Source organism: Triturus cristatus, chromosome 6 (genome assembly GCF_964204655.1).
Source record: "Triturus cristatus chromosome 6, aTriCri1.1, whole genome shotgun sequence".
In the NCBI taxonomy this organism is placed as follows: domain Eukaryota; kingdom Metazoa; phylum Chordata; class Amphibia; order Caudata; family Salamandridae; genus Triturus; species Triturus cristatus.
Genome location: NC_140589.1, coordinates 1,074,359,376 through 1,074,386,849, shown reverse-complemented (window position 1 = coordinate 1,074,386,849; position 27,474 = coordinate 1,074,359,376). Strand labels below are relative to the sequence as shown.

At 42.6% G+C, this 27,474-nt stretch overlaps 1 protein-coding gene across 1 annotated transcript in view; it reads right to left on the bottom strand.

Annotated features, from left to right (window-relative positions):
* VIT (vitrin) overlaps positions 1-27,474 on the bottom strand; it is a 1,751,009-nt gene that overhangs the window by 856,295 nt on the left and 867,240 nt on the right. The window contains exons 9-10 of the mRNA XM_085611942.1: positions 23,210-23,248; positions 22,696-22,752 (exon numbers count right to left, since the gene is read on the bottom strand). Coding sequence (XP_085468068.1) covers positions 22,696-22,752; positions 23,210-23,248 — 96 coding nt within the window. The remainder of the gene's footprint in view (positions 1-22,695; positions 22,753-23,209; positions 23,249-27,474) is intronic.

Here is a 27,474-nt window from a genome sequence, read left to right as displayed (position 1 = left end):
CTAAATTGAAAGCGTTATGTGGAAACGAAGACTTTCAAACTGATAGGACTAAGATGGAGCAAAGATTGGAAAAGATTGAAAATGAAATTAAAGAAAAGAAACAAAGAAAGTTCCTGCGTGATCTGGTAGATTACGAGACGGGGCAAATTTTGACTTTTGCAAAACGCGACGATCATCTTCACATTATAAATCAGAAGAAAAGTCCACAATTAGACGCAGCAAGATCTGTCGCAGACAGCACAAGAGAGCAGGAAGTGAGAAACCAAGGAGATAAGACACCCAAAGAGGAGATGAATAGTGGGGATGCTCCAGCTGAGCCAGCAGGAACAGGAGTAAAAAAACACATTTTAAAGGAATTCTTGATGATGGCCCAAGGCAGAATTTCTGCCCAAAACAAGCAGGGGGCCATGGGACAAAGAGGTTGAGGAGGAAGAGGAGATGGAAGACTAAACGTAAAACTGAGAGAAGAAACAGAGAGCCCAGTGGGAAGCAGGGCGAGGGGGCAGAAAAAACTATAGATTCTAAGACGGTCATTAATTTATCCAGACGGAATTTAAGTGACCCTGAGACTGAAATCTTATTATTGGGACTTTCTTTTTGCCCCTCAGCTGATTTTGATTATACCCAAGGATGTATAGACTTATTTCAATTTACCAAAACCAAGATTGAAGAAATGGTTCGCAAAGAAGGTGACGGAGTCTGAAAATAATGTAAGTGAAGTACCCAGTATTATTATTTAAATTGGGGATATCGAACTGTGGCATACTCTCAATGAACTTGAAGGAGACCCAGATTTTTTACAAGATCCTTATCTAAATCTGATCAATGACAATATTAGATTAGATCTAAGCCACAAAAGTGATTTTAAATGGAATTCTATATTCCTACCCCAAATTGCCAATGAGGCGATTGATGTCTTTGAGGATGGGGTTGTTAAGGAATTAAAGAATTTGTCAAAGAAGAGGCAATATGGTAACAACAATTTGTCTACTGCACATGTCCAAGCCATTCAATCTTTAAAGAATGATGAATATAGTAGTGAAAAAATCTGATAAGGGCGGAAATATTGTGGTATTTTCAAAAGAAATGTACCTTAAAGAGGGTAGAAGTCAGGTTAATGATGTCACTAGATATGAGAGAAGTACAAAAGCCAAATATGAAATGGCTAATAAAAGCTATCAAGTGCAACTGGGGGAGTGGAATGAACAAGGCCTCCTCGAGTCTGAGGAATATGATTTTTTTGAAATGCAAATACCCAAAGTTACCGGCCCTTTATTTACTCCCTAAATTACACAAGAACAAGACAAACCCACCTGAGAGACCAATAGTATCCTCTCGAGGTAGTTGTCTCGAGAATACTTCACGTTGTGAGATCACTATCTCCAACCCTTAGTACAGAATCTACTGTCATTCGTGAAGAATACCGAAGCTTTTTGAGATTGATAAAAGATGTTGAATGGAACAATAATTGTTTGCTGATGTGTTTGGACGTCAATAGTCTTTACACTAGTATTCCCCATGAATTAGGCATTAAGGCTTGTCGACACTTTTTAAAAAAATAGGTCACTATCATTCTTATTTCACACTGAAATGCTGGCTGATATGATGTTTATATGTTTGACACAGAACTTTTCCACGTTTGATGGCCAAATTTACAGGCAGACACTTGGGATGGCGAAGGGCACATGCTTCGCCCCCAGTTTTGCAGGTCTTTACCTCGGCTGGTGAGTGGAGCAGGTGGTCGCAATCTGGACCCGTTCAAAGATCATGTGAAAGTTTCGGCTCGATACATTGATGATATTTTTTGTGTCTTAGAGGGAAGTATTGAAGAGGCCAATCATTTTGTTAAAGTTCTGAACGAGAATAAACTTCATCTCAAATTTACCAGCCAAATGAACAGAGAATGTATTGAATTTTTAGATCTTAAATTACAGGTGAATGATAACCAACAAGACACTAGGCAATAGCCTACTCCTTGCTCAGAGTTGCCACCCAGATAATCTGATAAGAAGTATTCCGCTGGGTGAGTTACTGAGAGCAAAACACAATTGTAGCATCAAGGAAGGTTATGAGGAAGAAAGAGTGAGAATGGTGGAACGATTTAAAGCCAGGGGGTACACCAAAAATGTATTACCAATGCTTGTGTAGAGGTTGAGAACAGAGACAGGAAAAATTTATTGAAACCAAATGAAAAAAGTGAGAATGAAACTATGACAAATATTAGGCTCATCATGACTTATAACAGTCAAGAGATGTGAGAAAATCTCTAGAGAAATTTTGAAATGTTTTGAAAACTGATGTAGACTTAGAAAAACATTTGGAGGATTATCCTCAAATTACTTTCCAGAAAAGTGAAGTCTCTGAAAGATACAATATGTTGTTCATTGACTACCCCGGATACAAGACGGAGTGGAATACAGGGTTTCTTTACATGTGGCAGATGCAAAGCCTGTAAATACAGTACAAACTGCAAAGAGGTGAAATTGTCTACAGAGTGTAAACCCTTTAAAATCATGAAGCATATCTCATGTAACACAAAATATGTAGTGTATGCCCTCAGATGCCCTTGTGAGAAGTACTGCATTGGTAGTACTATACACAAAGGGAAAAAGTAATCCTTGAGCATCTGAGGGCAATTAAACACAAAGACAAACAATACCCAATTGAAAGACATTTTAAGATCCACCATAACCAAAATAGCAATTTATTTTCATTATGAGTGCTAGACAGCATCCCATTCCCAATAAGAGAAAGAGGGAGAGACAGAGTACAGGAGCTGAGACGCCTAGAATGATAATTAAATATCATACAATATACCCTAGAGGTCACAATAGTGATGAGGCGTTCTCATTGCACCTGGGATGAACATCTGTTGTCCTAAGAGATCCTGGTATTGTTTGTAAATTGCTGAGCCGTATGAAATCACTTGTTTTTAATCCTCACTGTTTTGGTTTAAAATAGGATGTTTTGGACATGAATTGATTGAGTACTATATATGGCATGTTTTAAATTGGGGGATTAAGACCCCTTGAATCCTGAGGGTCCCTGGGGGCCAACTAGCCCACCAGGTATCTCCAGTAAGTGCCACAGAGTTGCGTTGCAGAGAGGTGTAAAAACGGGCGTGGCCTAGTACCACCTCTCTGCAACGCAGCTCTGTGGCACTTACTGGAGGTACCTGGTGGGCTAGTTGACCTCCAGGGACCCTCACGATTCAAGGAAATTAATCCCCCTACTTAAAACCCGCCTGGGTACATGATTGCACAGTGGTGAAGGGAGGGGGCGGGCCTGATGTGACGTGTGTACTTATCACTATGCCACAACCCAATCACTTATACATTTACCATGCACTCTCCTTGCAGTACTCTAATCATCCAGTCAGTACCCATGTACCTATGCAATGGCCCAGGCACTAACATGCACTGCTACAATCCCCTGAGCACTACTGATGCAGTCCAACCATCTCCATGTCATTATCCAGGCACTGCTCCAATCACCGAGCCAGCACCATGTACTTATGCAATCACTCTGCCAAAATCTAAGCACTTATAAAATCACCATGCACTCTCCTTGTAGCACTCTAATCATCCAGTCACTACTCATGTACTCATGCAATGACCCAGGCACTAACTCATGGCAAATACAGAGGAGGTCATGCTAATCACAGGGGTACCCCAATGTATAGTGTTCTCTAGTGTATGTAGGTGTTTTCACTGTATTCTAAGTGTCTTTTAGCATAGCACTGGCTCTAGGCCTGGTTAGTCAGAGTCAGTTACAACCAGTACCCGTCAGCAAAAGGTTGGGGGCACAAGAGGACTTTCTGCTCCTCTGTTGCCTCTTTCTGCATTTGTCTCGCTTCTTTCTGCGCTTTTCTTCCTCTTTCTTCACATGTCCTACCTTTGTAGGCATAGTTAGAAATTAGCAGTTAAAAAACCTTCAAAATTCACTGAAAAAAACATAGGTTTCAGGGACGTTATAGTTAGAAATTAGCATTTAAAAAACCTTAGAAATTCACTGAAAAAAAACACAGGTTTTAGGGACGTTATAGTTAGTTGGACATTTCACTCGTACAAAACCAGAGAAATTTGTCTGTTATAGTTAGTTCAGCTAACTATAACTTGCACCACGGCAATGCACTGCTGAAGACGTCACATATTACATCATTCATGACATGGTCAGTGACATCACTGATGACATCTCAAATGACACCACTGATGACATCATCCACGTGACAATCTGATGCACCTCCTCATACCCTAATATAACCTTTGATACACCCACTCTAAAATACAGACTACCATTTTCGAAACCATAGATACACCAATACTAGTTAGTACATACCCACTCGTTAATTCCTAGGTCTATACACACATCGACTCATTCACCCATACAGTCACTCATACATGCAGTCAACCATCAATACGGCATTATCAGATGCACTCACATATCTATACAGACACTCACACACCGTCCCTCATCCATAGTTACTCACACACATAGTCAGTCATGCAAAGAATCAATTAGACTCCCATTTACTCACCTATACAGTTATACACACACCACCTCACTTATTCAAACATATACTAACACGTACTTTACACTCTTATACAATAACTAATACAAGCACACACTGATCCATACAGCCACTCTCATAATCACTCACTCTCACATATAGTCATTTATACACTCCAACACTCACCTATACTGCCTTTCACATACGCAGTTACTCACACATGTACCACTGAGGCACCCATTCACTCACCAACACATGCATACACACACTCACCCACCCATACAGCCCTTCATAGATGCACTCTTGAACCCATACACCCAGTGAATCATCCACTCACACATCTATGTACAGAGTCACAATCACAGACACTAAGGATGTGAAGCAACCACACACTCTTACCTGTTCAGATGCGTGGTTGCGATTTTGCAGAGACGCAATGAGCCAACTTCCCTGATTCCTATACTATAACTTGTGATTTGAATATTCTACTAAAGTTAAGTGATAGAAACTAGGGAGGAGGGCCAGATACTGGACGTTTGTGATGGATTCTTGCTGTCGACCTGCGAGGCAACAAGAGACATGTCTAAGTGAAAATTATAAGAGATCTTTAAGCCTTTTATCTAACTAGTAACTGTGAAACTGATTGTGCAATAAACTATATTTAAAGCCTACCTGCGATCAGAATCTGAAGGACCTAACGTCCGAGTATGTCTTGGTGTACTGGTTAGCAGAGAGGGGGAGGATGTTTGTGCATCTTTGCTTCTTGTTTATGAGATCCTTCAAAGCTTTTGAGGAAGAGAGTAAAACACCAATATGAATCACTATTCACCCCAATGAGTTATTTCTTAATAAAACCACATATGACCTTCTATAGTTGACAATTAAACTTAAACTTACATGTGTTTTTTATTGTAATCCTTTTTGCATCTGCCACCTATGAAAATTAGGACATAAGAAAACAGCGTACATTCCAAGCCTATTCTAATAACATTCTTTTTGATTCATTAGACCATGACCTAATACTTTATGATTTTTCCAAAAGAAACGCTGATGCGTATAAACCAAATACTTGTAATCAACTGTGAGAATCCAAAAGGTAAAATCCTTTCTTGCAAGAGTTTTTTGCAGTTGCTATGCTCTTTTAAAAAGGTTCCAAAAATTAGTCATTACTTTGTTAAACAATGTTCCTTTCTTGCGTAGGGCATCAAAAGTAATCCTGTACTTAGCTTTTTTGTTTTGTTTTGCAGGTCCTGATGTCGCAGAGGAGAACCGAAGATTCAACAAGCGGAGTCAAGATCAACGAAGTCCATCGCGCTGCTTTCCAGGTAAGTGGAAGAGAATCAACACAAACTCAGTCTCAGCAAAACAAATGGAAGGCTAAGCACCTTCTAGAAAACGGGTGTGGTCTTTTATACTCAAACCACACCCAAGCTTCCACACGCTCGTTCATGTTTCTTACGTGAGGATGTATGCGGTCAAAGTTTTCCCGATTCCACTAGCGAGTGGCAGCCCTGTCGGGACCTTGATTTTACTGGCATCTTTCATTGTCTTTATTTTAACACACTTCTGGCATCTTTTCAGTCTATATGAAATGCGCTTCTTTTCTACATAGAACAAGGAAGCTGTACATCAAAGTGAGCAGCCGTGCATTAAAGTGAGCAATAAAGTAACAAAACTATCTGCACATTATTGTTACGATCAAATGACAATACTGTTAGTTACATAAGCCACATTTTACCAAATGTATGCAAACATAATATATTCTTACAAACACTTAAGGGTGGGTTTTTCTATAAATGAGACTCTGATCGAATATTATAAGGACATTTATGTGCATGGATGGGTTTCAGGATACGCATTTTGCTCTAATCATGACACAGCGATACCAAAGGGGATGATGGACGGAGCGTTTGAGCAAATCAAACACTAACTCCAAGTCAACTGATCTGGGTTTAATCCATCATCATTCTTTAGCTCACACCACCACCCCAGTTCAGACATGACCATATGCAAATCAGTCTGACCCTGTGCCTCATGGGAACAGTCCAGCCTGAACTGCCAAGCCATGTCTTCCCTGGACCAGAAACAAGCATCCTGGGACCGGTTTCGGGTTCATAACCCTAATCAGCCAAGCTATCTTGAATCCAGTGGCAAATGAGGCACAGGGTCAGACTGATTTGCATATGGCCATGTCTGAACTGGGGTGGCGGAGTGAGCTAAAGAATGATGATGGATTAAACCCAGATCAGTTGACTGGGGGTGAGTGCATGCATTGTACAACACTCCGTTCATCATCCTCTTTGGTTTTGCTCTAATCATGACACAGGCACCCACACAGATACTAAGACAACCAATCAATAACCCATATAGATCCTCATTTTGCTACTCACCAACCCATGCAACCACTTACACACCAACTGACAAACTAAACTGTGTGAATGTTTGTATCAGTAACTAACCCGTGCATTCAGTAAGACACATTTAATCACTCACTTATACAGTCAGCCATGCAAATACTAAATTATCCATCCAGACACTTATACACCCACTCATTCTTCAACAGAGCTTGGCATATATATAAAACATATTTAAACTTTATAGAAACACACAGACCCTGGATGATGTAATCAGTGATGTCATCAGTGATGTCATTTGAGATGTCATCAGTGATGTCACTGACCATGTCATGATTTATGTAATATGTGACGTCATCAGCAGTGCATTGCAGGGGCCAGAGTTATAGTTAGCTGAACTAACTATAACGGACGAATTTCTCTTGTTTTGTATGAGTGAAATGTCCAACTAACTATAACTTCCCCGAAACCTGTGGTTTTTTCAGGGAACATATATATATATATATTTTCACTGAAAAAACCATAGGTTTCAGGGACGTTATAGTTAGAAATTGGCATTTAAAAAATCTTAGAAATTCACAGAAAAAAACATACAGGTTTCAGGGGTGTTATAGTTAGCAGGCCATTTCACTCGTACAAAACCATAGAAATTCCTCCATTATAGTTAGTTCTGCTAACTATAACCGGTGGGCCCGCAATGCACTGCTGTTGATGTTACATATTGCATCATACATGACATGCTCAGTGACATCACTGATGACATCATCCAGTGAATGTGGTTTAGTTTGAAATTTAAATATGTATTATATAGATACCAATCTGTATTTAAGATTGAGTGGATATATAACTGTCTGGAGGGAGGATTTAGTAGCTGTCTGACTGTCTGTTTAAGTGAGTAATTAAAAGTGTCTCACTTAATACATGGATTAGTAACTAAACTATGTGAATGTGTACATCACTGACTCTGTTATATAACATGTTGCATCAGTTGGTCACTAACTACATGAGTGTATATTATTAGTTATTGATTAGTTGGGTGAGTATTTGTATGGAACACTGAGTGTGTGTGTGGTTGGATGGGGTGTGTGTAACTCTATGCATAGATGTCTGAATGGTTGATTGACTAGGTGTATAGGTTTAAGAGTGCAAGTGGAAACAGTTGTTTGGGTGACTGAGTGTATTTATTTGTGTGTTGGTGAGCGAATATATGTTTTAGTTGTACATCTTCAACAAAGTAAAAAAATAAAAGGCATTGTATGTGAGAGTTGGTGTATATAAATAAGTATGTGTAAGAGTCAGTGATTGTGAGAGTAACTATATGAATGCGTGTATAATTGTAATGGTGATTTTTTTAACATATTAACTATGAGTTACTATGTGTTTGAATAAATGAGGTGTTGTTGAATAATTGTGTAAGTGAGTAAATGTAAGTGTGATTATTGTTTTTCATGAGTGAGTAGGATGACTGCATAACCGACTAAGATGACTGTTGATGTGTCAATGTCTTTATATGTGTATAAGTGCATTTGGTAGTGTTCTATTAATTAGTGACTGCATGTATAAATGATTCCGTTGTTGAATGGGGAGTTGTGTGTGTAGACTTAGGAATCAGTGAGTGTGTATGTAGTAACTGGTATTGGTGTGTCAATGGTTTCAAATATGGTACTCTGTATTTTACAGTGAGTGATGAAAGGTTATTACTAGTGTAAGATGAGGTGTATCAGATTGTCACGTGGCTGATGTCATCAGTGATGTCCTTTGAGATGTCATCAGTGATGTCACTGACCATGTCATGAATGATGCAATATGTGACATCATCAGCAGAGCATTGCGGGCGCGCGAGTTATAGTTAGCAGAACTAACTATAACGGAGGAATTTCTATGGTTTTGTACGAGTGAAATGGCCAGCTAACTATAACACCCCTGAAACCTATGTTTTTTTCTGTGAATTTCTAAGGTTTTTTAAATGCTAATTTCTAACAATAACGTGTCTGAAACCTATGGTTTTTTCAGTGAATTTCAAAGCTTTTTTAAATGCTAATTTCTAATTATAACATCTCTGAAACCTATGGGTTTTTTTTCAGTTAATCTCAAAGGTTTTTTAAATGCCAACTTTTGAAGTGTGATAGTAGTTATACCTATTTTTTGTACTGAGTTTCTACAGTTTTTTTAACTGTTTAGTTATAAATATTTTATTCATTAAATAACATTATATATTTTTCTGAAAATTGCAAATAAAAAAAAAACATTCAAACTGAAATATTGATTCATTTTTTCGTTTTCATTTTTTATCTTAATATATTTATATTATTTATTTATTTTTAAATTCCAATTTATTTTCGGAGACGCGCACTCAAAGCGTACACTTCACGGTGGGTGCGCGGATTCTAGCTGCCATTTTAGCAAAGTTGTGAAGGATCCGCGTACGGTGTGCGACGGCTGCGTGTTTTTCAGTTACGTTGGTATGCGACCAGTCCGCGACTCCTGCTCCCGTGCATTTGCGACACATGCGCATTACGGTACGAGATGCTTGCACGGTGGCGGGCCCCGCGTGACGTCATATACATGCTGGGGCACGCTGGGTGCGTGACTCCCGCCAAAAAAAAGTATGTTTCAAAATGAGATGTATGTGTCCTTAATATACATATTAGGGCAAGAGATTATCTAAGATATTCATAAAAATAATATATTTGTACTTATAATAAACATAGATTATTTTTAAATATATTTTCGCGAAGTCGGATGTGTGCATCGTGAGCACAGAGAACCAGGTCAGCAGACCTGCTGTAGAGCCAGAGAAACCAGGTCAGCAGGGCTGCTCTAGAGCCTAAGAAGCAGGTCAGCAGAGCTGCTCTAGAACCAGAGACCCAGGTCAGCAGAGCTGCTTTAGAGCCATAGAACCAGGTCAGCAGAGCTGCTCTAGAGCAGAGAACCAGGTCAGCATAGCTGCTTTAGAGCCAGAGAACCAGGTCAGCAGAGTTGCTCTAGAGCCAGAGAACCAGGTCAGCAGACCTGCTGTAGAGCCAGAGAAACCAGGTCAGCAGCGCCGTTGTAGAGCCAGAGAACTAGGTCAGCAGAGCTGCTCTAGAGCCTAAGAAACAGGTCAGCAGAGCTGCTCTAGAACCAGAGACCCAGGTCAGCAGAGCTGCTCTAGAGGCCGAGAACCAGGTCAGCAGAGCTGCTTTACAGCCAGAGAAACAGGTCAGCAGAGCTGCTTTAGAGCCAGAGAACCAGGTCAGCAGAGCTGCTTTAGAGCCATAGAACCAGGTCAGCAGAGCTGCTCTAGAGTCATAGAACCAGGTCAGCAGAGCTGCTCTAGAGCCAGAGATCCAGGTCAGCAGAGCTGCTTTAGAGCCATAGAACCAGGTCAGCAAAGCTGCTCTAGAGCCATAGAACCAGGTCAGTAGAGCTGCTTTAGAGCCAGAGAACCAGGTCAGCAGAGCTGCTCTAGAGCCAGAGAACCAGGTCAGCAAAGCTGCTTTAGAGCCACAGAAACAGGTCAGCAGAGCTGCTTTAGAGCCAGAGAACCGGGTCAGCAGAGCTGCTTTAGAGCCAGAGAACCAGGTCAGCAGAGCTGCTCTAGCTGACACTGACTGACTGACACTGACTGACTGACTGACTGACATTGACTGACTGACACTGACTGATTGACACTAACGGACACTGATTGACTGACACTAACTGACTGACACTGATTGACTGACACTGACTGACTGACTGACACTGACTCACTGACTCTGACTGACTACTCTCTACTACTCTCTCTACTCACTCTACTACTCTCTCTCTCTACTACTCTCTCTCCACTTCTCTCTCTCTACTACTCACTCTCTACTACTCACTCTCTACTACTCACTCTACTACTCACTCTCTACTGCTCACTCTCTACTACTCACTCTCTACTGCTCACTCTCTTCTACTCACTCTCTACTACTCACTCTCTACTACTCACTCTCTACTACTCACTCTCTACAGCTCACTCTCTATTGCTCACTCTCTACTACTCACTCTCTACTACACTCTACTACTCACTCTACTACTCACACTCTACTACTCACACTCTACTACTCTCTACTACTCACTCTCTAGCTACCCACTCTCTACTACTCTCTACTACTCACTCTCTACTACTCTCTCTACTACTCACTCTACTACTCACTCTACTACTCACTCTACTACTCTCTCTCTCTACTACTCTCTCTCCACTTCTCTCTCTCTACTACTCACTCTCTACTACTCACTCTCTACTACTCACTCTCTACTACTCACTCTCTACTACTCACTCTCTACTACTCACTCTCTACTACACTCTACTACTCACACTCTACTACTCTCTAATACCCACTCTCTAACTACCCACTCTCTACTACTCTCTACTACTCACTCTACTACTCACTCTACTACTCACTCTACTACTCACTCTCTACTACTCACTCTCTACTACTCACTCTCTACTGCTCACTCTCTACTACTCACTCTCTACTACTCACTCTCTACTGCTCACTCTCTACTGCTCACTCTCTACTACTCACTCTCTACTACACTCTACTACTCACACTCTACTACTCACACTCTACTACCCACTCTCTACTACGCTCTACTACTCACTCTCTACTACTCTCTCTACTACTCACTCTACTACTCACTCTACTACTCACTCTACTACTCTCTATTACTCCACTACTCTCTACTACTCACTCTCTACTACTCACTCTCTACTACTCACTCTCTACTACTCACTCTCTACTACTCACTCTCTACTACGCTACTACTCCCTACTACTCTCTCTCTCTACTACTCACTCTTTACTACTCACTCTCTACTGCTCTCTACTACTCACTCTCTACTACTCTCTCTCTACTACTCTCTACTACTCTCTCTACTACTCACTCTCTACTACTCACTCTCTACTATTCACTCGCTACTACTCTCTCTCTACTACTCTCTACAACTCTCTCTACTACTCTCTCTCTGCTACTCACTACTACTCTCTCTCTGCTACTCACTCTCTATTACTCTCTACTACTCACTCTACTACTCTCTACTACTCTCTACAACTCACTCTCTACCACCTACTCTCTACTACTCTCTACTACTCTCTACTACTCACTCTCTACTACTCACTCTCTACTACTCACTCTCTACTACTGTGAGAAGTTGGCCTGGTATATGCTGGTCATTGGTTAAAGTGCCCACCTTGCACCAGTACAATTCAACTCTTATGGTAGTAGGTTTAAGACAACATTTTAAAGAAAGCTATCCTGTGGAGAGCAGCCTTCAGGCTAAGTCTTTAGAGGAATGTAAATCAGCTTGTTTTACCTTATAATCTCTTGATTTACTAAATGAAAGGACACCACACAGGTATATATATCAAATATATATGTATTTATTACTAAACACACTCTACTAATCTCTTTATGAGATTAGAAGTCAGGAACATATGCATAAATCAACATTTCACAATAAGTTAAGCACAAATATGGCTGGGGCCCTAGGGGTGTACCGGACCATATACTAAAAAAGAGACTTAAGAATATCGACTTGCGAGGGGACAAGGCCTAGGGCCTGTAGAATCGCTGGGGCCTCACTAATCCACCCAAGGCAGGTAAGTAAAGGACCCACGGGAGATGCGTGCAGTGTGAGAACACAGCCGCGGATCCCAATTGACTTCAATGGAGCAAGTCGCGATTGGAAATTTAGAGTTTAAGGATACTTCAGGAGAGTCTACAAGCAAGTCACTTACAGGGTAAGTAGTTCTAGAGCCAACACCACAGGAGCACCGTAGTGCTAGAGTTACCTCACCCAGGGCAGCCGGGTGCATAGGTGTCTTTTGGTGTTGGGTCACGGCGTCGTTTTCAATGGAAGCCAAAGAAGACTTGCTGCTTGTGAAGACAGGAGAAGTGTCCGATGGAATCCAAGGCTGGGTTCTGAAGAAGGAAGACCTGAAAGCAGAGGGGACAGTGTTCAAAGTCACTTGGCAGTGACCCGAGGCAAGGAAGATGGATGCCCACTGTCGTCGGGTGATTTTAGGTGATCCACGGGTGTCTTGACTCTTCAGCCACGAGGTCCAGGAGGTGTCGATGACAACCAGGAGCTGGATTCCGTGTGTCCCACAAAGTCTGCAGCTTACTGCGGTGTCAGTGACCAGATTGGATCCAACAAGCCATGGTAACAGCAAGTCTTGTGGAAAGGATAAAAAGTCAGCAGTGCAGACCAGCAAGGTCTGAGGTACTCACTCAGTGAGGGAAAGTCAGGGCAGGCCTGGAGAAACCAGGGGAGCTCTTTGGAACTGTAGAAAAGTCTTCTGGAGACCCACAAGCCAACCGGCAAGGGATCGCGAAGACGCCTCAGGAGGATTCACTCAACAGGGGCCCACGGTCACTCGGGACGGGGTAGGCCTCTGATCTTCAGTGAAAATCCTGCTGGAGGCTTGCACCACATGTGGTCCAATGCACAAGTTTGTAGAACGTTGTGAAGGGGTTGCACTCGAATATAGTGCATGGTACCCAGGTATTGTGGTTCCTCGTCACTCTTGGGGTCCACTTGCCTCAGTGTTGCTGGGGACTCACGATGGCCTTGGAGAAGTCAGGAAATCCTCTTCCTGGGCTGCAGGGACTTCGGACTCCGGCAGGAGCAGAAAAGTTTGCAACTGTTGATTGCAAGATTGGGTGCCTGCCAATCAGGGGAGTCACTCCTTGACTCCAAGGGAGATTCTTCCGTCTTCCAGAGGTAATGGAACATCGAAGGTCCAGGATTCTACTTCAGAACATCATCTAGGGATATCTAGTTTGCAATGGCAAGGGTTCCCTAACTTATACTAAAAGGAAGGGAGGGACTAGCTCTATGACCCCACCTATGGGAGGGTCAGGGGAGTGAGTGGCTACACCCACTTCCCTTTGTCCAGTTTCACGCCAGAGCAGGGGCAGGTAGCCCCTGAGCCGGTCTGAACTGGTGTATGCACAGAGGAGCCTACTGCTCCCCAGTGCAGGACTTCAAAGCACTCTAGGAGTGCACCCACCCAGCCTCAATACACTAAACCCTGTCTGGGAGGTGGTTACACCTCCCTGTGACAGGATGCCTATTGTTGGGCCTCCCCCACTGCGAGTTTCGGTCGGCAGCAGGAGGGCAGCTCAGTGTCTGTGACTGGAGGCATCCATTTTGTGATGCCAGGGCTCTTCAGGATTCTACCGTGTTTCCACAGTGGGTACATGTCTATCCCTCTAGAGGGGTGGGATCATACTCCCACACCAGTTACTGGTGTGGGGGTATGATTCCAAAGCTTTTGAAACCAAACACAACATGTTTTGATGCAGCCATCCCAAAGTTAGCATTTACCCCGAGGTTATAATGCACTTAAGAGTATATGGTTTGACTACATTCACAAACAGCCCCAGAGAAAGGACTCCGAGAGCTGCAGAGGGGCCCTGCTCAGGCAGAGGCACCCCCTCACATGGAAACCAAGCACCCTGCCCTCAGGATTGATAGGGCCTGCCTTAGATGTGTGCAGGGTGAGATATAGTGAACCTATATCTCATTGAGGAGTGCTAACACTACCTCACCCAGGCTGCAGTAGCAGGCCTGTGGTGTCAGGTTTAGTCTGCTTCCCAGGGGTGGCATAATACATGCTTCAGCCCCTGGTAGACCTGTGAAGTACCTATGCCTTTGGTACCTAAGGTACCATATACTAGGGGCTCACAAGGGACCACAGTATCCAATCACTAGTGCACCTAATATGCACTCCATGTTGTTTAGAGAGAACAGAGAGGCTAGGGCCCTGATTAGCAGGGTCCCAGCCAGACTATAGCCAGAAACCAGTGTAAATATCAGAAAAAAAGTGGGGGCAACATAAGAGGCAGATCCTACTCTCCTACAACTACTCTCTACTACTAACTCTCTGCTACTCTCTCTACTACTCACTCTCGACTCCCTATTACTCATCCTCTGCTCTCTACCTCTCTCTCTACTACTCTCTACCTTTACCTCTCTACCTCTACACCGCTACCTCTACAACTCTACCTCTCTCTACATGCCCACATTTGCACATATATATATATGCATATGAATTTATATATGTATGTGTATGTATATACATACATATATAAACATATATATATATATATATATAATCTGCGTATCTATATAAATACAAATATAAATGCATGCATACATATACGTATACATATATGCATACATATGCATGTTATGTACATGAAAGTTTGAAAATAAAAGCAAAGCTAAAAGCCACCTAATTACAAACAGAATTGCTTTAACTTAAACGAGGGCGAGACCTATTGTATTTTCAATGCTTGTTTACGTTGGTTCCATCAAGAAGGCACTCAGATGTGTCACACATTTGCCATAAATTCTGAATGTTAGTTGCTCATTAGATCACTGTAGTAAAGCCACTGCTCACCAGGGAAGTCTGCTGCTGGTATTCAAAGTGCATGTTTCAGTCTGCATGTCAGAATTTTTTAATGAAATAGAAGAGGATTTGAGAAGTCACTCAAAATGTGCCCTAATTTTTCTTTCTGCAGCACCAATCATACTTTCTATGGCAAAATGAACCCCCTCATTTTGTTCCTTTTTAAATTAAATGTTTTAAGAGTTACTACTTTATTCCAATCAAGATGGCTACAGGTGTGCCATATGTTTGTCATAAGAAGGTCTGTTAGAGCTCTAATTGTTCTTTAGAACATTCTGGGAAGCTGCAGTAGAACACAAAGGAATCAGCTGACAGTCTGCCCTTGTTGGATATATACGTACATGACTGAGAAAGATATTGTGAATTTACAGAAAGTATGCTCTCAGTTTAGCTTATAGATCACCTTCCAAACCTCTGTGGGAAAAGTTTTCTCTCAAACATGATTCATGATATCCCAGCAGAAGGCTTTTTCACATGGTAAAAGCACCTTAGAACACACCACAATTCCTAAAATGAGTATTGTACCATCAACAAATGATTTATAATGTAACTAAAGTCTTAAAACCTTCTATTAACTGCAATGCTTTTTAATGAGGAGCTATCATGTATATTGGTCCCAAGATGGCTGCCAACACTTCTTGGATGAAGTGCTGACAACCAATCAGATCTCACGATGAGATGTGTGGTTAGGCTCTGCCCAGATATATCTATGATTTTACTTTTGATTTTCTCAGTAACTACTGAACGGATTTACACCATTTAACCAAAATGCACTAGTGTGAACCGAGGGCTCGTGTAATTCTGTTCAGCAGTTCGGGCTGCAGCTGTGATTAACGGTTCCTATGGAAAAAAGCATGGGGAAAATACGTTTTGGGACCCCCTTTTTTCTCAGCCCCCGCTTGATGAATCAACCTCGAGACTTTCAGGATAGGAGCGGTTCGGAGCGCCCCACCAGTTTTGAAAATTTCGCGAAGATTCGTCAACCGGCGCCAAAGTTATTCCAAATAGAATGTTGCGGATTTCCTAGGGATAATAGGTCCTAACTATAACTACCTACTAGCGACCGCCAGTAGGTAATATATATATATATATATATATATATATATATATATATATATATATATGTTCCACAAATGCCCTTGCGCTCAGGCATGCACTCAACGATGTTCCCTTCAGTGTTTTCCTCGCGGCGGCACACATTACCTCTGTCCTTAAAATCAACCATGCCCGACGCGTTTCGAGGACAACGCCTCTTAATCATGGGCTGCATACAGAGGCAAGGAAAGGCTCACTTATCAGTTTGCTCATTTTAATTACGAGAAACCTCCCACAGTGGGCGTGGCTTGTAGTGACTGCCACATTTGCATGCTGGTAAATGCAGTTCAGTAAGTGAGTATCAGTGTACATCCTTAGTAGGCTCCATGCCCCTGTACGTTCTTCGCAGCATTGTAACATCCTTTTGTAGGAAATGACTTCTGGCTTTACGTGCTTTCTTTCGCCAAAGAACATTGTACCTTTAGAAGGAATTCTTGCCTTCCCAGTCTTTCACATTCAGAAATGGTGCAAACTCGTAAAAAACCAATGAAATTCCCCTGTTATAGTTAGTTCAGATAACTATAACTCGCGCGCCCTCAATCCACTGCTCATGACGTCACATATTACATCACTCATGACATGGTCAATGGCATCATTCATGACATCACTGATGACATCATCCTTGTGATAGAGTGGCGGTCGCGCGAGTTATAGTTATCTGAACTAACTATAATGGGGGAATTTCATTGTTTTTTTACGAGTGAAATGTCCACCTAACTATAACATGTGTGAAACCTATGGTTTTTTAAGTGAATTTGCAAGGTTTTTTAAATGCTAATTCCTAACTATAACGTGTGTGAAACCTATGGTTTTTTAAATGAATTTGTACGTTTTTTTAAATGCTAAGTTATGTATGTATTATTATATATTTTGTTTTAAGGTTTTTCACCGTGCGCGCACCGTGCGCGCACCCCGCGATTTAAAAAAAAAAAAAATGTTTTTTTCACTCTTCAGGGTCCTTCAAGGACCCCCTAACAAAGGCTAGGGGGTCAGGAACTCTCTACCCTGCCCCCTTTTCACGTTCGCCACCTCTCTTTTTCAGTGTCACACCCAAAACAAACAAAATGGCGGCCGACACTTCCTGATTTCGACCGATTCGAACGTTGACTGACATGTAACCACCAATCAGAATTACGCTCACGCACGTTAGGGTGCGCGCACATAGATATTTATGTACTTTTAACTGCAATTTTGTCAGGAACTACTGTACAGATTGACTCAATATGTGCAAAAGGCACATGCCTGACCTGAGGACTACCTCTCTGCCAAATTTCAAGTAATTCTGTTCAGCCGTTCGGGCTGTACCTTCGACTAAAGGTCCTATGGAAAATAACATGGGGAAAACGCGTTTTGGGACCCCCCTTTTTTCTCGGCCCCCGCTTGACGAATCACCCTGAGACTTTTAGGGTAGAAGCTGAGCGGAGCGCCCCATTAGTTTTGAAAATTTCGCGAGGATTCATCAACCGGCGCCAAAGTTATTCAAAATAGAATTTTCAGATTTCCTATGGAAACACGGTCCTAACTATAACTATCTACTGGCGACCGCCAGTAGATAATATTTCGCAAATGTAGTAGGAGTTACAATACCCTTTAGATTAAATCACTTGTGAATCATAAAAATTGTGTTGCATATTGAGCTCAGATACTGATATCAATGAGACTTACGAAGGACTGATTAGTGAATTATCCAAAGATTATTTTGCAAACAATAATGTTGCGTTTACCAATAAAGAAATAAGCATTACTGTGATGCACAAGTGCCGTATGGCTTAATTAATCTCTGAGTGAACCTTCTATATGGCAGATATGACTGTGCAGCAGCGATCAAGGCTGGCGTACACTCTGGGCACAAGGCTATGTGCAAAGGGGTCAGCAATGTGTGTGAGTTGTTCTTCCCCAACCTCTACCCCATGCGGGTGAGTTCTCTGCCAGTAGCAGGATTGATGCTAGGCCAAGCAGCTTCACTTCTCACCTAGGATCGTTTCATGAGTTGTGATAGGTTAGAGCCTCCGGCGTCTTCTCTATAGGGCTAATCAAGATATTCCAGGGCTATGTGGGCCGCATCCATGTGCACACTTTAAGAACACCGTGGGGAAAATATTAGGCTACCTCACACGGGGTGAGAAGTGGGTAGGTCGCACCACAATGGTAAAAAGGAGGAGTAAGGAGGAGAAGCTTAGGAGGTAGACCGGATCACAACATGCCTAGGGTGGCTGTTGGCAGGTAGGGTTCCAGGTCATTGTCACCACTTAAGTGGTGAGTGGTGCATGCCTGGGCTTTGTTACAAGAACATAGGCAATGAGTTGGAGGATAAGGTGGAGTAGGGGGCATGTGCGCCGTCTCCTATTTATTAGCCTGGTCCTAAGACCTGTGCCCTGGATAGTTGTTGGCTGTGGGTATGTAGGTGGGTATGTAGGTGGGACAGCCCTCTTGGAGAAGAGGCTCGTACGGACACTAGAGGCCCGCCTCTCTGCACACTGACATCATGATGCAGGCTCCCAGCCCGGCACCCAGGTCAGTCGGGTCCTGTGGTGGAGGGGCTGGCTTTAGCTACAGAGGAAATGTGTTTGTGTACGAACACATGTGCCAGTGGGGGACACAAGTGGAAAACCCACCAAAAACGTTTTTTAATCTGTCTGCTAAAAATCAGTAGTATAACACAGTGGCCTGAGCATGTGTTACTGTGCATGTCATTTTAATAGCTTTCTAAATACAAGCAGACATCATAAAACTAATGAACATTCTGCAATGCCTATTGTTAATGATCTTTACTAGTTTAAGACTAGGTAAAGACAACTGTAACAGCTGTGTATTTATCCTTATTCTCAAAGGCCCCTTCAGTATGCATCCACGTCTGTAGTCTAAAAGGACACTCTAAGTGGAATTAATCAATTGCTGTGTCTGAAGCAGAATTCGGCATCCGCCCAGGTACAGGAACAGGCAAATAGATAAACTCAGTAGCTAAAGCAGCGGATTTGATGCATCAAGCTGCTTCCTGTCAAGAGTGCCACACCACGGTTTATGATTTCATCGAAGCCATGTCAAACATAATGAAAGATTCTTTACAGTGGTGCATCCAAAAACTGACCAGTGGTTTGTTAATTTCTGACTTCAAAATCTATTCAGAAGTCAGTTCTAGATTATTACCGTTGTTATTTTGCACATCTTTCCAGACTAAATTGTATGGACACATAGTTCTACCTTGACAGAGGACATAGAAGACATTCAGACAAGTTCGTAGAGTGTTTTTCTCTTCTAAGAAAACATTTAAGTCAGATGGAACATTCACTCTGTGGATTTGGTTAGTATTTTGTTTTAACTACCCTAGGACCATGTTAGGAAAATATTCCATTTGAAGGCATACATACTTCATGCTTTTGTGGACCTGTGAAAAGACAATGAGGGAGAATTACCAAACTTTTGCGCCATGTTTGTGTCACAAAAGTGACACAAAATGGCACCATTTTTTTTTAATTCACTTTTCGGCGCAAAACTTGTTCAACACTGGAAATAGCGTAAAAGTAATACGAAGCAGCGCATTGCACTGCTTTGCGTTACTTTGCGCCATGGGCCGTACCAAGGGTGGTACATAGGCGTTCTCATGCAACCACCCAAGGTGTCTCACGCTAAACCTAATTTACTAAAAACGGAGCGAGCATGAGAAAACTGCACCCTTTTCAACTAGGCGCAAGGAAGGAGAAATGCTTTCATTTCTCCTTCCTTTTTCGACTTTGCATGCGTTCTGTACTGTGCAGAACACATATAACTAGGTTTAGCTTTCCCTTTTGTCCAGCATAGTATTTTGTACAGGAAGGGTACCCTTCCTGTACAAAACCTATGCTAGACTCATGCACACACCCTAGCGCTGCGGCTGTAATCAGCTCCGGCGCAAGGGAAAGGGGAGGATATAGCCATATCTTTGAAGATATGGTGCTCTCCTGCACCCTCCCTGTCGCGCAACACAGCGCATTCTCGCGGGGGACTGCGCTGCGTGACTTTTTAGTAAATCTCCCCCAAAATATTATACTGGAACTCAGTGCTTTTTGTTTTATAAGTGCAGGGACCCAAAGTTTTGGTCAGAAGCCTGTGGCTACAGCTGCTTTCTCCATTCGCCACTGTTTTTCTGTATTTCGGTTGCCCTATTTCCCCTTTTTGTGTGTTTCTCACTCTTGCTCTGGGTCAAAGTCTGATGTGGGATAATATGTCCCTATCCCCAGGAATGAGTTCTGGTGGCCCCCACTTACAGCCACCAGCGCAAATGAAGTACTGCTGCAACTGTTTAATACTATTACTACTTTTAGTTACTACTATCCTACTAATGGCTGGGTAATACAGTGATTAATTTGTTAACTGTTGTTGATTATTGTCCACACAATAATATAGCCCTATAACACGCCATAGCAGGATATACCAGCTATTAAAGGCCCGCTCCAGCGTTAAAGGCCAGAGCCGAAGGGAGCGGGCCTTTAATAGCCGGTATAGCCCAGCTAAGAAGGGCTATAAGGCTATTAGAAGATTCTGCCACTAGAGGGTAGAATGTTCTAACAAATGAAAGAAAGGCTCTCTGAAGCCTTTGTTCACAGTCACAGCTGTAAACAAAGAAACATTGGAATGTTGGAGCTCCGGGCCTAGACCAGACATTATAAGCCCAGAGCTACTCCATTGTTTTCAATGGAACTCCCAACATTCCAATGTTCTAATGTCCCTTGCAACATGTACAGTCATGTTCCCCTGCACAGAGTGCCCTACTGCGTGTATCTGGTATCCTTTTTTTTGGGGGGGGGGGGGGACACTAGCCTCACATTAATCTAATGTGTGTGTGCAGCCCTAAGAATATCCCTCGACATGAGTGAGGTACTGGATCTGCAGGGTAGAACAAGTCGTGCCCTCTTAATACAACAGTGGATTATTGTCTCTGTCATGCGTTTAATACATAGAGCAGTAGTGGCACAGTAGAGTATTTTGTGTATTCATAATATGGACAGATCTTTTTACCAGTGTCATGGGAGTGGAGGCCTACAGTCCCACTCCTGTAAAGCTCCGCTATTATGCGTTTACCCACATCCTAGCACTAACATCTCAAGTGTATGTTGTGCTTGTGTGTGTGTATGTGACCTGTGTGGCACATGCACAGAATGTATTAGTGAACCAGAGTTGTGGTGGCCTGTGGGCTCTGTAGCTTTAAATAAACTTAGCAGCCAATGTGCTTGCTGTGCTACCCAAAAAGTAAATTCGAGCGGGACCCATGATGAGTAGAGGTCTCTCATTGCTATGGAAATCGCCTGAGCCTATGCAAGTGTTTGACTTCACTTTCAGTGAAGTCAGTAAATGTTTTTCACAATACGTGATCCTGAGTCATAAAGTTGTTTGACTACATGTCCATCCAAACTTTAGCTTCTCGGCAGAGCAACTGCCACACATGTGGCAACTGAGATTACTATTTTGTGCGAAGGAAGTACACCATAATTGAATTACTAACAGCTTAAACTCATGAGTAGGAAATGCTGGATGCGATAGAAAGAGAACATGGTGAAAGGGGCAATGCAAGGAAGTATTTGCAGAAAGAGAAAGCGAAAAGACTGTAGTGAAGAGAACTGAGATGACTGTGAGATATGCAGACTGATCATTTCAGAAACAGATTGCAGATGAAGGGGTCTGAAGGGGAGAACTTGAGTGCTTGAGGAACTCTGAAGGTTACTACCCCTTCCACAGACCTCATAACATTGAATTCACAGAATAACATTTTCAGAATAATAATACTTTCAATCCTGTTTATTCACAGCACAATCATTGTTATTTAATTCATGGATCCGACAGTGTTAGCAAGTATTGGCAACACCAATAGGTCTGGCTTCTTTTAGGCATATGTTAATTGCTGTGTGGAATGTGAATGAATGAATGAAATAAAATTTATAATGCGCAGAAACTTAGCCCAAAGGGCATCAAGGCGCCTGAATGTGTGGAAATAATGGTCATTGCTTTGATTCACACGCAAGAAACTGTCTCTTGAAGTGTCAAACATTTGCTAGTATAATGTTATTCATATGCCCACTGAAACCATAGACATTTCACACATATACAGTCTCTTCTTCACTACCACTAAGAGTCAGGTATTGAAAGAGATTTACTTTGCCCAGTTTGCAGAGCCATTGTAAAACGGACCTCGGGCCATCAGAGGTAAACGAACCCTCAGCTTGAGCCCCAAAAGCCCCTGCGTGCCCTGTGCCCGTCCACCCTCCCTCCACCTTCAAAGAGGGTTCGACAGTTATCACCATAATGATGTTTAATTAATAAAGAGAAACAATTAAAAATACCTGTATTTATACGAGCAAAGTTTCTGTTACTTGCAAAGGATGATGCAGACCTGAATACTGTCAAATGTAAAAAAAAAAGTAAGATCAGGGCTGTGTAATAATAAAAATCTCCATTTTAATAAATAATCTTTAATCTTTGTCAGTCTTTGTTTCGACCAAATTGATCAGAAAAGACAAGACTATTTACATCATCACATATATAAAATACATTTCTCGTCAAAGACTAAACAGATAATATAATAATACATACTAGAAGGACAACAATTTAAATATGTAATAAAAACTGGTCATTATAGGTCCCCTATAAAAATGTAAAAACAATGCAAGCTAAAAGAAGAAACAATTCATATAATGAACCATACTATCTTACCCCTGTAGAAATATGCAGATATAAAAAATGTATAAATATATATAAAAGAGTGTGTAACAATACTAGGAAACTAAGCAGAAGACAGAGCATTAATAAACACTGTCGCATATAAGAGCAATATAATATTGTTCCGTATAGACTTACCTTGATTATGCCCCCTGCCTGGAGCAGACTGTACGTGACCTAAAAACACCAATGGAAAAGTCACAAGCAGTTAGCCAAATTTCAGCTCCCAATATTTCTCATCATCAACTCAGTAGTAGTGTTAAGTTAAGGTTGGTTGAAGTGTTTTTCGTAGGTTATGCTTCTTTCAAAAGTATGTGAGGGCAGAAGGCCAGTTATAATATTTTCTATAGTGTTTAGCATTTTGTAGAAAGGGGAATGTACTATAAGGTTTTCATGCTTTATAAATGTTACCAAATTTTTCGTGTTTATCAAAGCAACCTATTAGCCAACAGTAATATGCACAAACATTAACTGAAACAAGCATTTGCAATGCAATAGGTCCCGCATTTGCGAGAGTTTGAGCTATTGGCACAGTAAATGAAGGTGTCTTTCATTTATGTGTTTTGAAAACCTGCAAGCGGAGCATAAACATGGATGTTGTACTTATAGTCTGTGCTTAGGAGAAACAAGGCCAGCAGTAACTGCGCCTCTTTTACTGCCAGCCTTACTTCTCATAAGCAAGGACTATAAGTACAAAGTGCGTGTTTACCCATCGCTTGCAGGTTTTAAAAACACATAAATAAAAAACATTGTCATTTACAATGCCAATAGCTCAAACTCTCGCAAATGCGAGACCTACTGCATTGCAGAGTGAAATTTGATTCTCAAAGACAGAATGTTATGGCACAAGATAGGGCAATATATATATAGGAGTCTCAATACTGAAGGCCCCTATGCACGAAATGAAGAACCAGAGATACACAAGGTCAAATATGCCCCAAGCCCCCATCGAGGCGAATGAACAGCAAGTAGCTGCAGCCTAGAGGTAAGCAAGATGTGTTCATTATTAATGATCAAGCTTCCCAGGTCACTCTGATTTTTTAGGGTCCCATTGAAATCAATCAGCCCCAATGACGATGCCTGATGGGGAGGAGGATTGCGTGCCTAGCGTAATTTTAGCGGTAGACCAGAGTAGCTCTTATGCGCAAGGTGAGATGAAAGGCCAACCCATATCATTTGTGAACGATACTAGAGATAGCCCCTCGACTGTAAGAATGGTTGAGGTCCCAACCTGCTTCTCTTTGGAAAAGAGATCCAAGTTGTAGGCATCACAAACAAGCAGTGCAAAAACTAAGTCCCAGCACCAGTCCCAGTGAGATTTCGTATCATGGCTGAGAATTTGAGTCAAAGATGTTTTGTGAGTCAGAAAGTAAAAGCAGGGAGAAAGACTGCTGTGACAATGAACCACATAGGGAAGTTAGATGGCACATTCCACTGTCTCTAAACTGATTTTCTGGAATGTCCCTGCTGTAACCAGTTGTGGTGCATTCTAATAGTATGCTCATGTAAAGTGCTCCGATACCCTTGGGCCGAGTTCATGCTATATGAGCTTTATAAAACTACAAAAATAAATTTACAAAATAAACTTGCTTGGGATTAAGGTGGACTCGGTATTGGAAGCTTTCAAGCTCTCTTTAGTGAATGTTCATGTTATCACATACCCCTTTCTCCACCACTCTGCAAACACGCCTCCTGGTGCACTACTGATTGGGGGATGAAGTCCCCTTGCATGCTGAGGGTGCTTGGGGGTCAAGAACCCTTCCTGTTATCACCAGTAAGACCCACACAGTGGGACTGCTGAGAGCTCATTGGATGCCCTGCCCCTTTTCTCCACCACTCAGAAAATGTGCCTCCTGGCACTCTACTGGTTGGGGGATAAAGTCCCCATGGATGCTAAGGGTCCTTGGGGGTCAAGAACCCCTCTTCTTATCACCAGTAAGTACCACACAGCTGGATTGCTGAGAGCTTGACAAAGGCCCAACCTCCTTCCACCACCACTTTACAAACACGCCTCCTGGTGCTCTACTGATTGGGAGGTGAAGTCCCCTTGGATGCTGATGGTCCTTGGGGGCCAAGAACCTCTCCTGTTACCTACAGTAAGTCCCACACAGCAGGATTTTTGAGAGCTCATTGGAGACCCCACCCCTTTCTCCACCACTCAGCAAATGTGCCTCCTGGCACACTACTGGTTGGGGGATGAAGTTCACTTGGATGCTGAGGATCATTGGGGGCCAAGAAACCCTCCTGCAGGATTCCTCAGAGTTAGTTGGAGGCTGTATCCCTCGAACGTGTGCGCCTGAGCGCGCGCGCACATCAGTGCCCCCGAGCGCACAGTGCTGTGTGTGTGTGGCGCACACACACATCCCGGAGAGCATTGGCGCCGCCACTGCAGCGCGAAAAACAGGCATTTCAAACGCGCAGACGAAGAGAAATTTAGCAAGTGAGCACTTGCTAAATTTCTTTTGTTTGATAGAGTGCGACTGTGGGGCTTATTGTTTGCTTATGTTTAAGTTTTCGTGTTAATTGCAGAGCCCGCTAGGAGCTGCGATTAACATGAATGCTTTAAACAAAAGCTCACAATCTGCCGGCAGCAACACTAGAAAATGAAAGAAATGCAGCACCAAACACAGTGTGTGTTTTTAGAATCACCTAAAAACACATGCTGTGTTTCTAGACTTGCTGCATTTCTTCTCTTAATAGAGCTAAGTTGCCGGGTGATTGTGTGCCTTTTTTTAAAGTGTTCATGTTAATTGCAGCTCATGAAGGGCGCTGCCAATAACATGAAAACCTTAAGAAAGGCGCACAATCACCCCGCAGCTGCGCTCTATTAAGAGAAGAAATGTAGAACCTACAAACACGGCATTTGTAGGTGACTTTTGCACATGCATTTATCTTGTTTTGCAAGCTGTTGTCACAGACTCAGCTGCTTGCACAGATTTATTCCTGTGTTTTTGTGCTGTCCTGTTCAGACAGAGTTAGCTCTGTCAGTGCAAAGTGGTATATATTTAGCAGCCCGGAAGCAGTGTCTACGTTTAAGAATGCCTCCTCCCGCGCCCCACATGCTGAGAGACAACCGCCTCTTCCTGCAGGCCAGCCTCGGACAGATTGAAGCGCGGATTCTGCAGCAGGTCCTGTTTCTAGGAGCTATGAAGGCCGCCGACTCTGAAGTAGTATTGGCTTCTTCTCAAGGAGGGCAGAGGTTGCTGAGGCTGGAGCAATGAGATACTGAGCTGCCAGCCAGATGTCACTCCATGAGAGTCAACGTAAGCAAGGTACTTCCTGCACATCTGCGATACCACCACCAATACCGCCAGCAAACAAGAGGGAAACACAGCAGACTTGGGGTATTGATAATCCATCCTTGTTTCCTTTTGGAGCCTCTGATGTCATCTGCCCCTGTCTCAGCACACATAGGCTGCATGCCGCCACACCTGTGACATGTTCCCTCGGGTTTTTCTCTCTAGGACATTAATCACCGGAGTTATCATGACAATTTTATTGTTGCCTAAAATTGCTGGAGGCCAGGAAGGAGGCAGCAAGTGCTTTTAGAAACATAATATACTTGCACCCGAAGTCAGCGCCCGGTGCGATCGTACTGCCCTAGAGCCATCTTGCTCAAGGGTCCTGTGACCTCGTTGACTATCGCGCTAGGGTGTGCTGCTTCATAGGCCTGCCTGCAATACTGGTGGTATGGATTGTGGTTGACAGGCCTTTAAGGTTAAACAACATTTGCCACCGTTAGGGTCCACATGCTGGTGCTAAGACACCAGGGCTTCTAAGTTCTAGAAAGGGAATGTGCTCCCTCAGGAGAGTGGTCTATTGGACTGGTCATGAAGGCTGAACCTGGTTCCCCAGTTCCAAATTCGGCAGCTCTGACCATAGTGCCACATAATTTCCTCCACTGAACACCATTCTGCCCCATTGAGAGAAATTTGCGCTGCCGTCCGCTACAACCCAATTGTGCCCCGCTATGAACTCCTGGATGTGACACAGTTCAATTACCCCAAAGCCCAGCTCTATCAAGAAAAGAAATACACCAACATAGCTGCCAAGGTTTCAAATTGCTATGTGGGACGGTTTCAAACAGGCCTTAACACCTTTCACGTGGATCTGTATGTGTGGAAATGCACCGTCTTTTCACTTTTTTAATTAAAAGTTTGGCGTGATATTTGGCGCTGCACCCACTTGCGTGGTCTGGTTATTGGCGCACATAGCCCTGGTTGCAGCGCACAAAGACCTTACACTACCGCACACAGAGGAAAAAAATTAGAGGGAACATTGGTTGGAGGCCTACCCTTTTTCTCCACCCACTGTACAGACCCATACAGCTACAAACAAACCTACTTACAGAGCCATAAAACCACACACAAACCACTCACACACCTACACATCTGCTTACACAC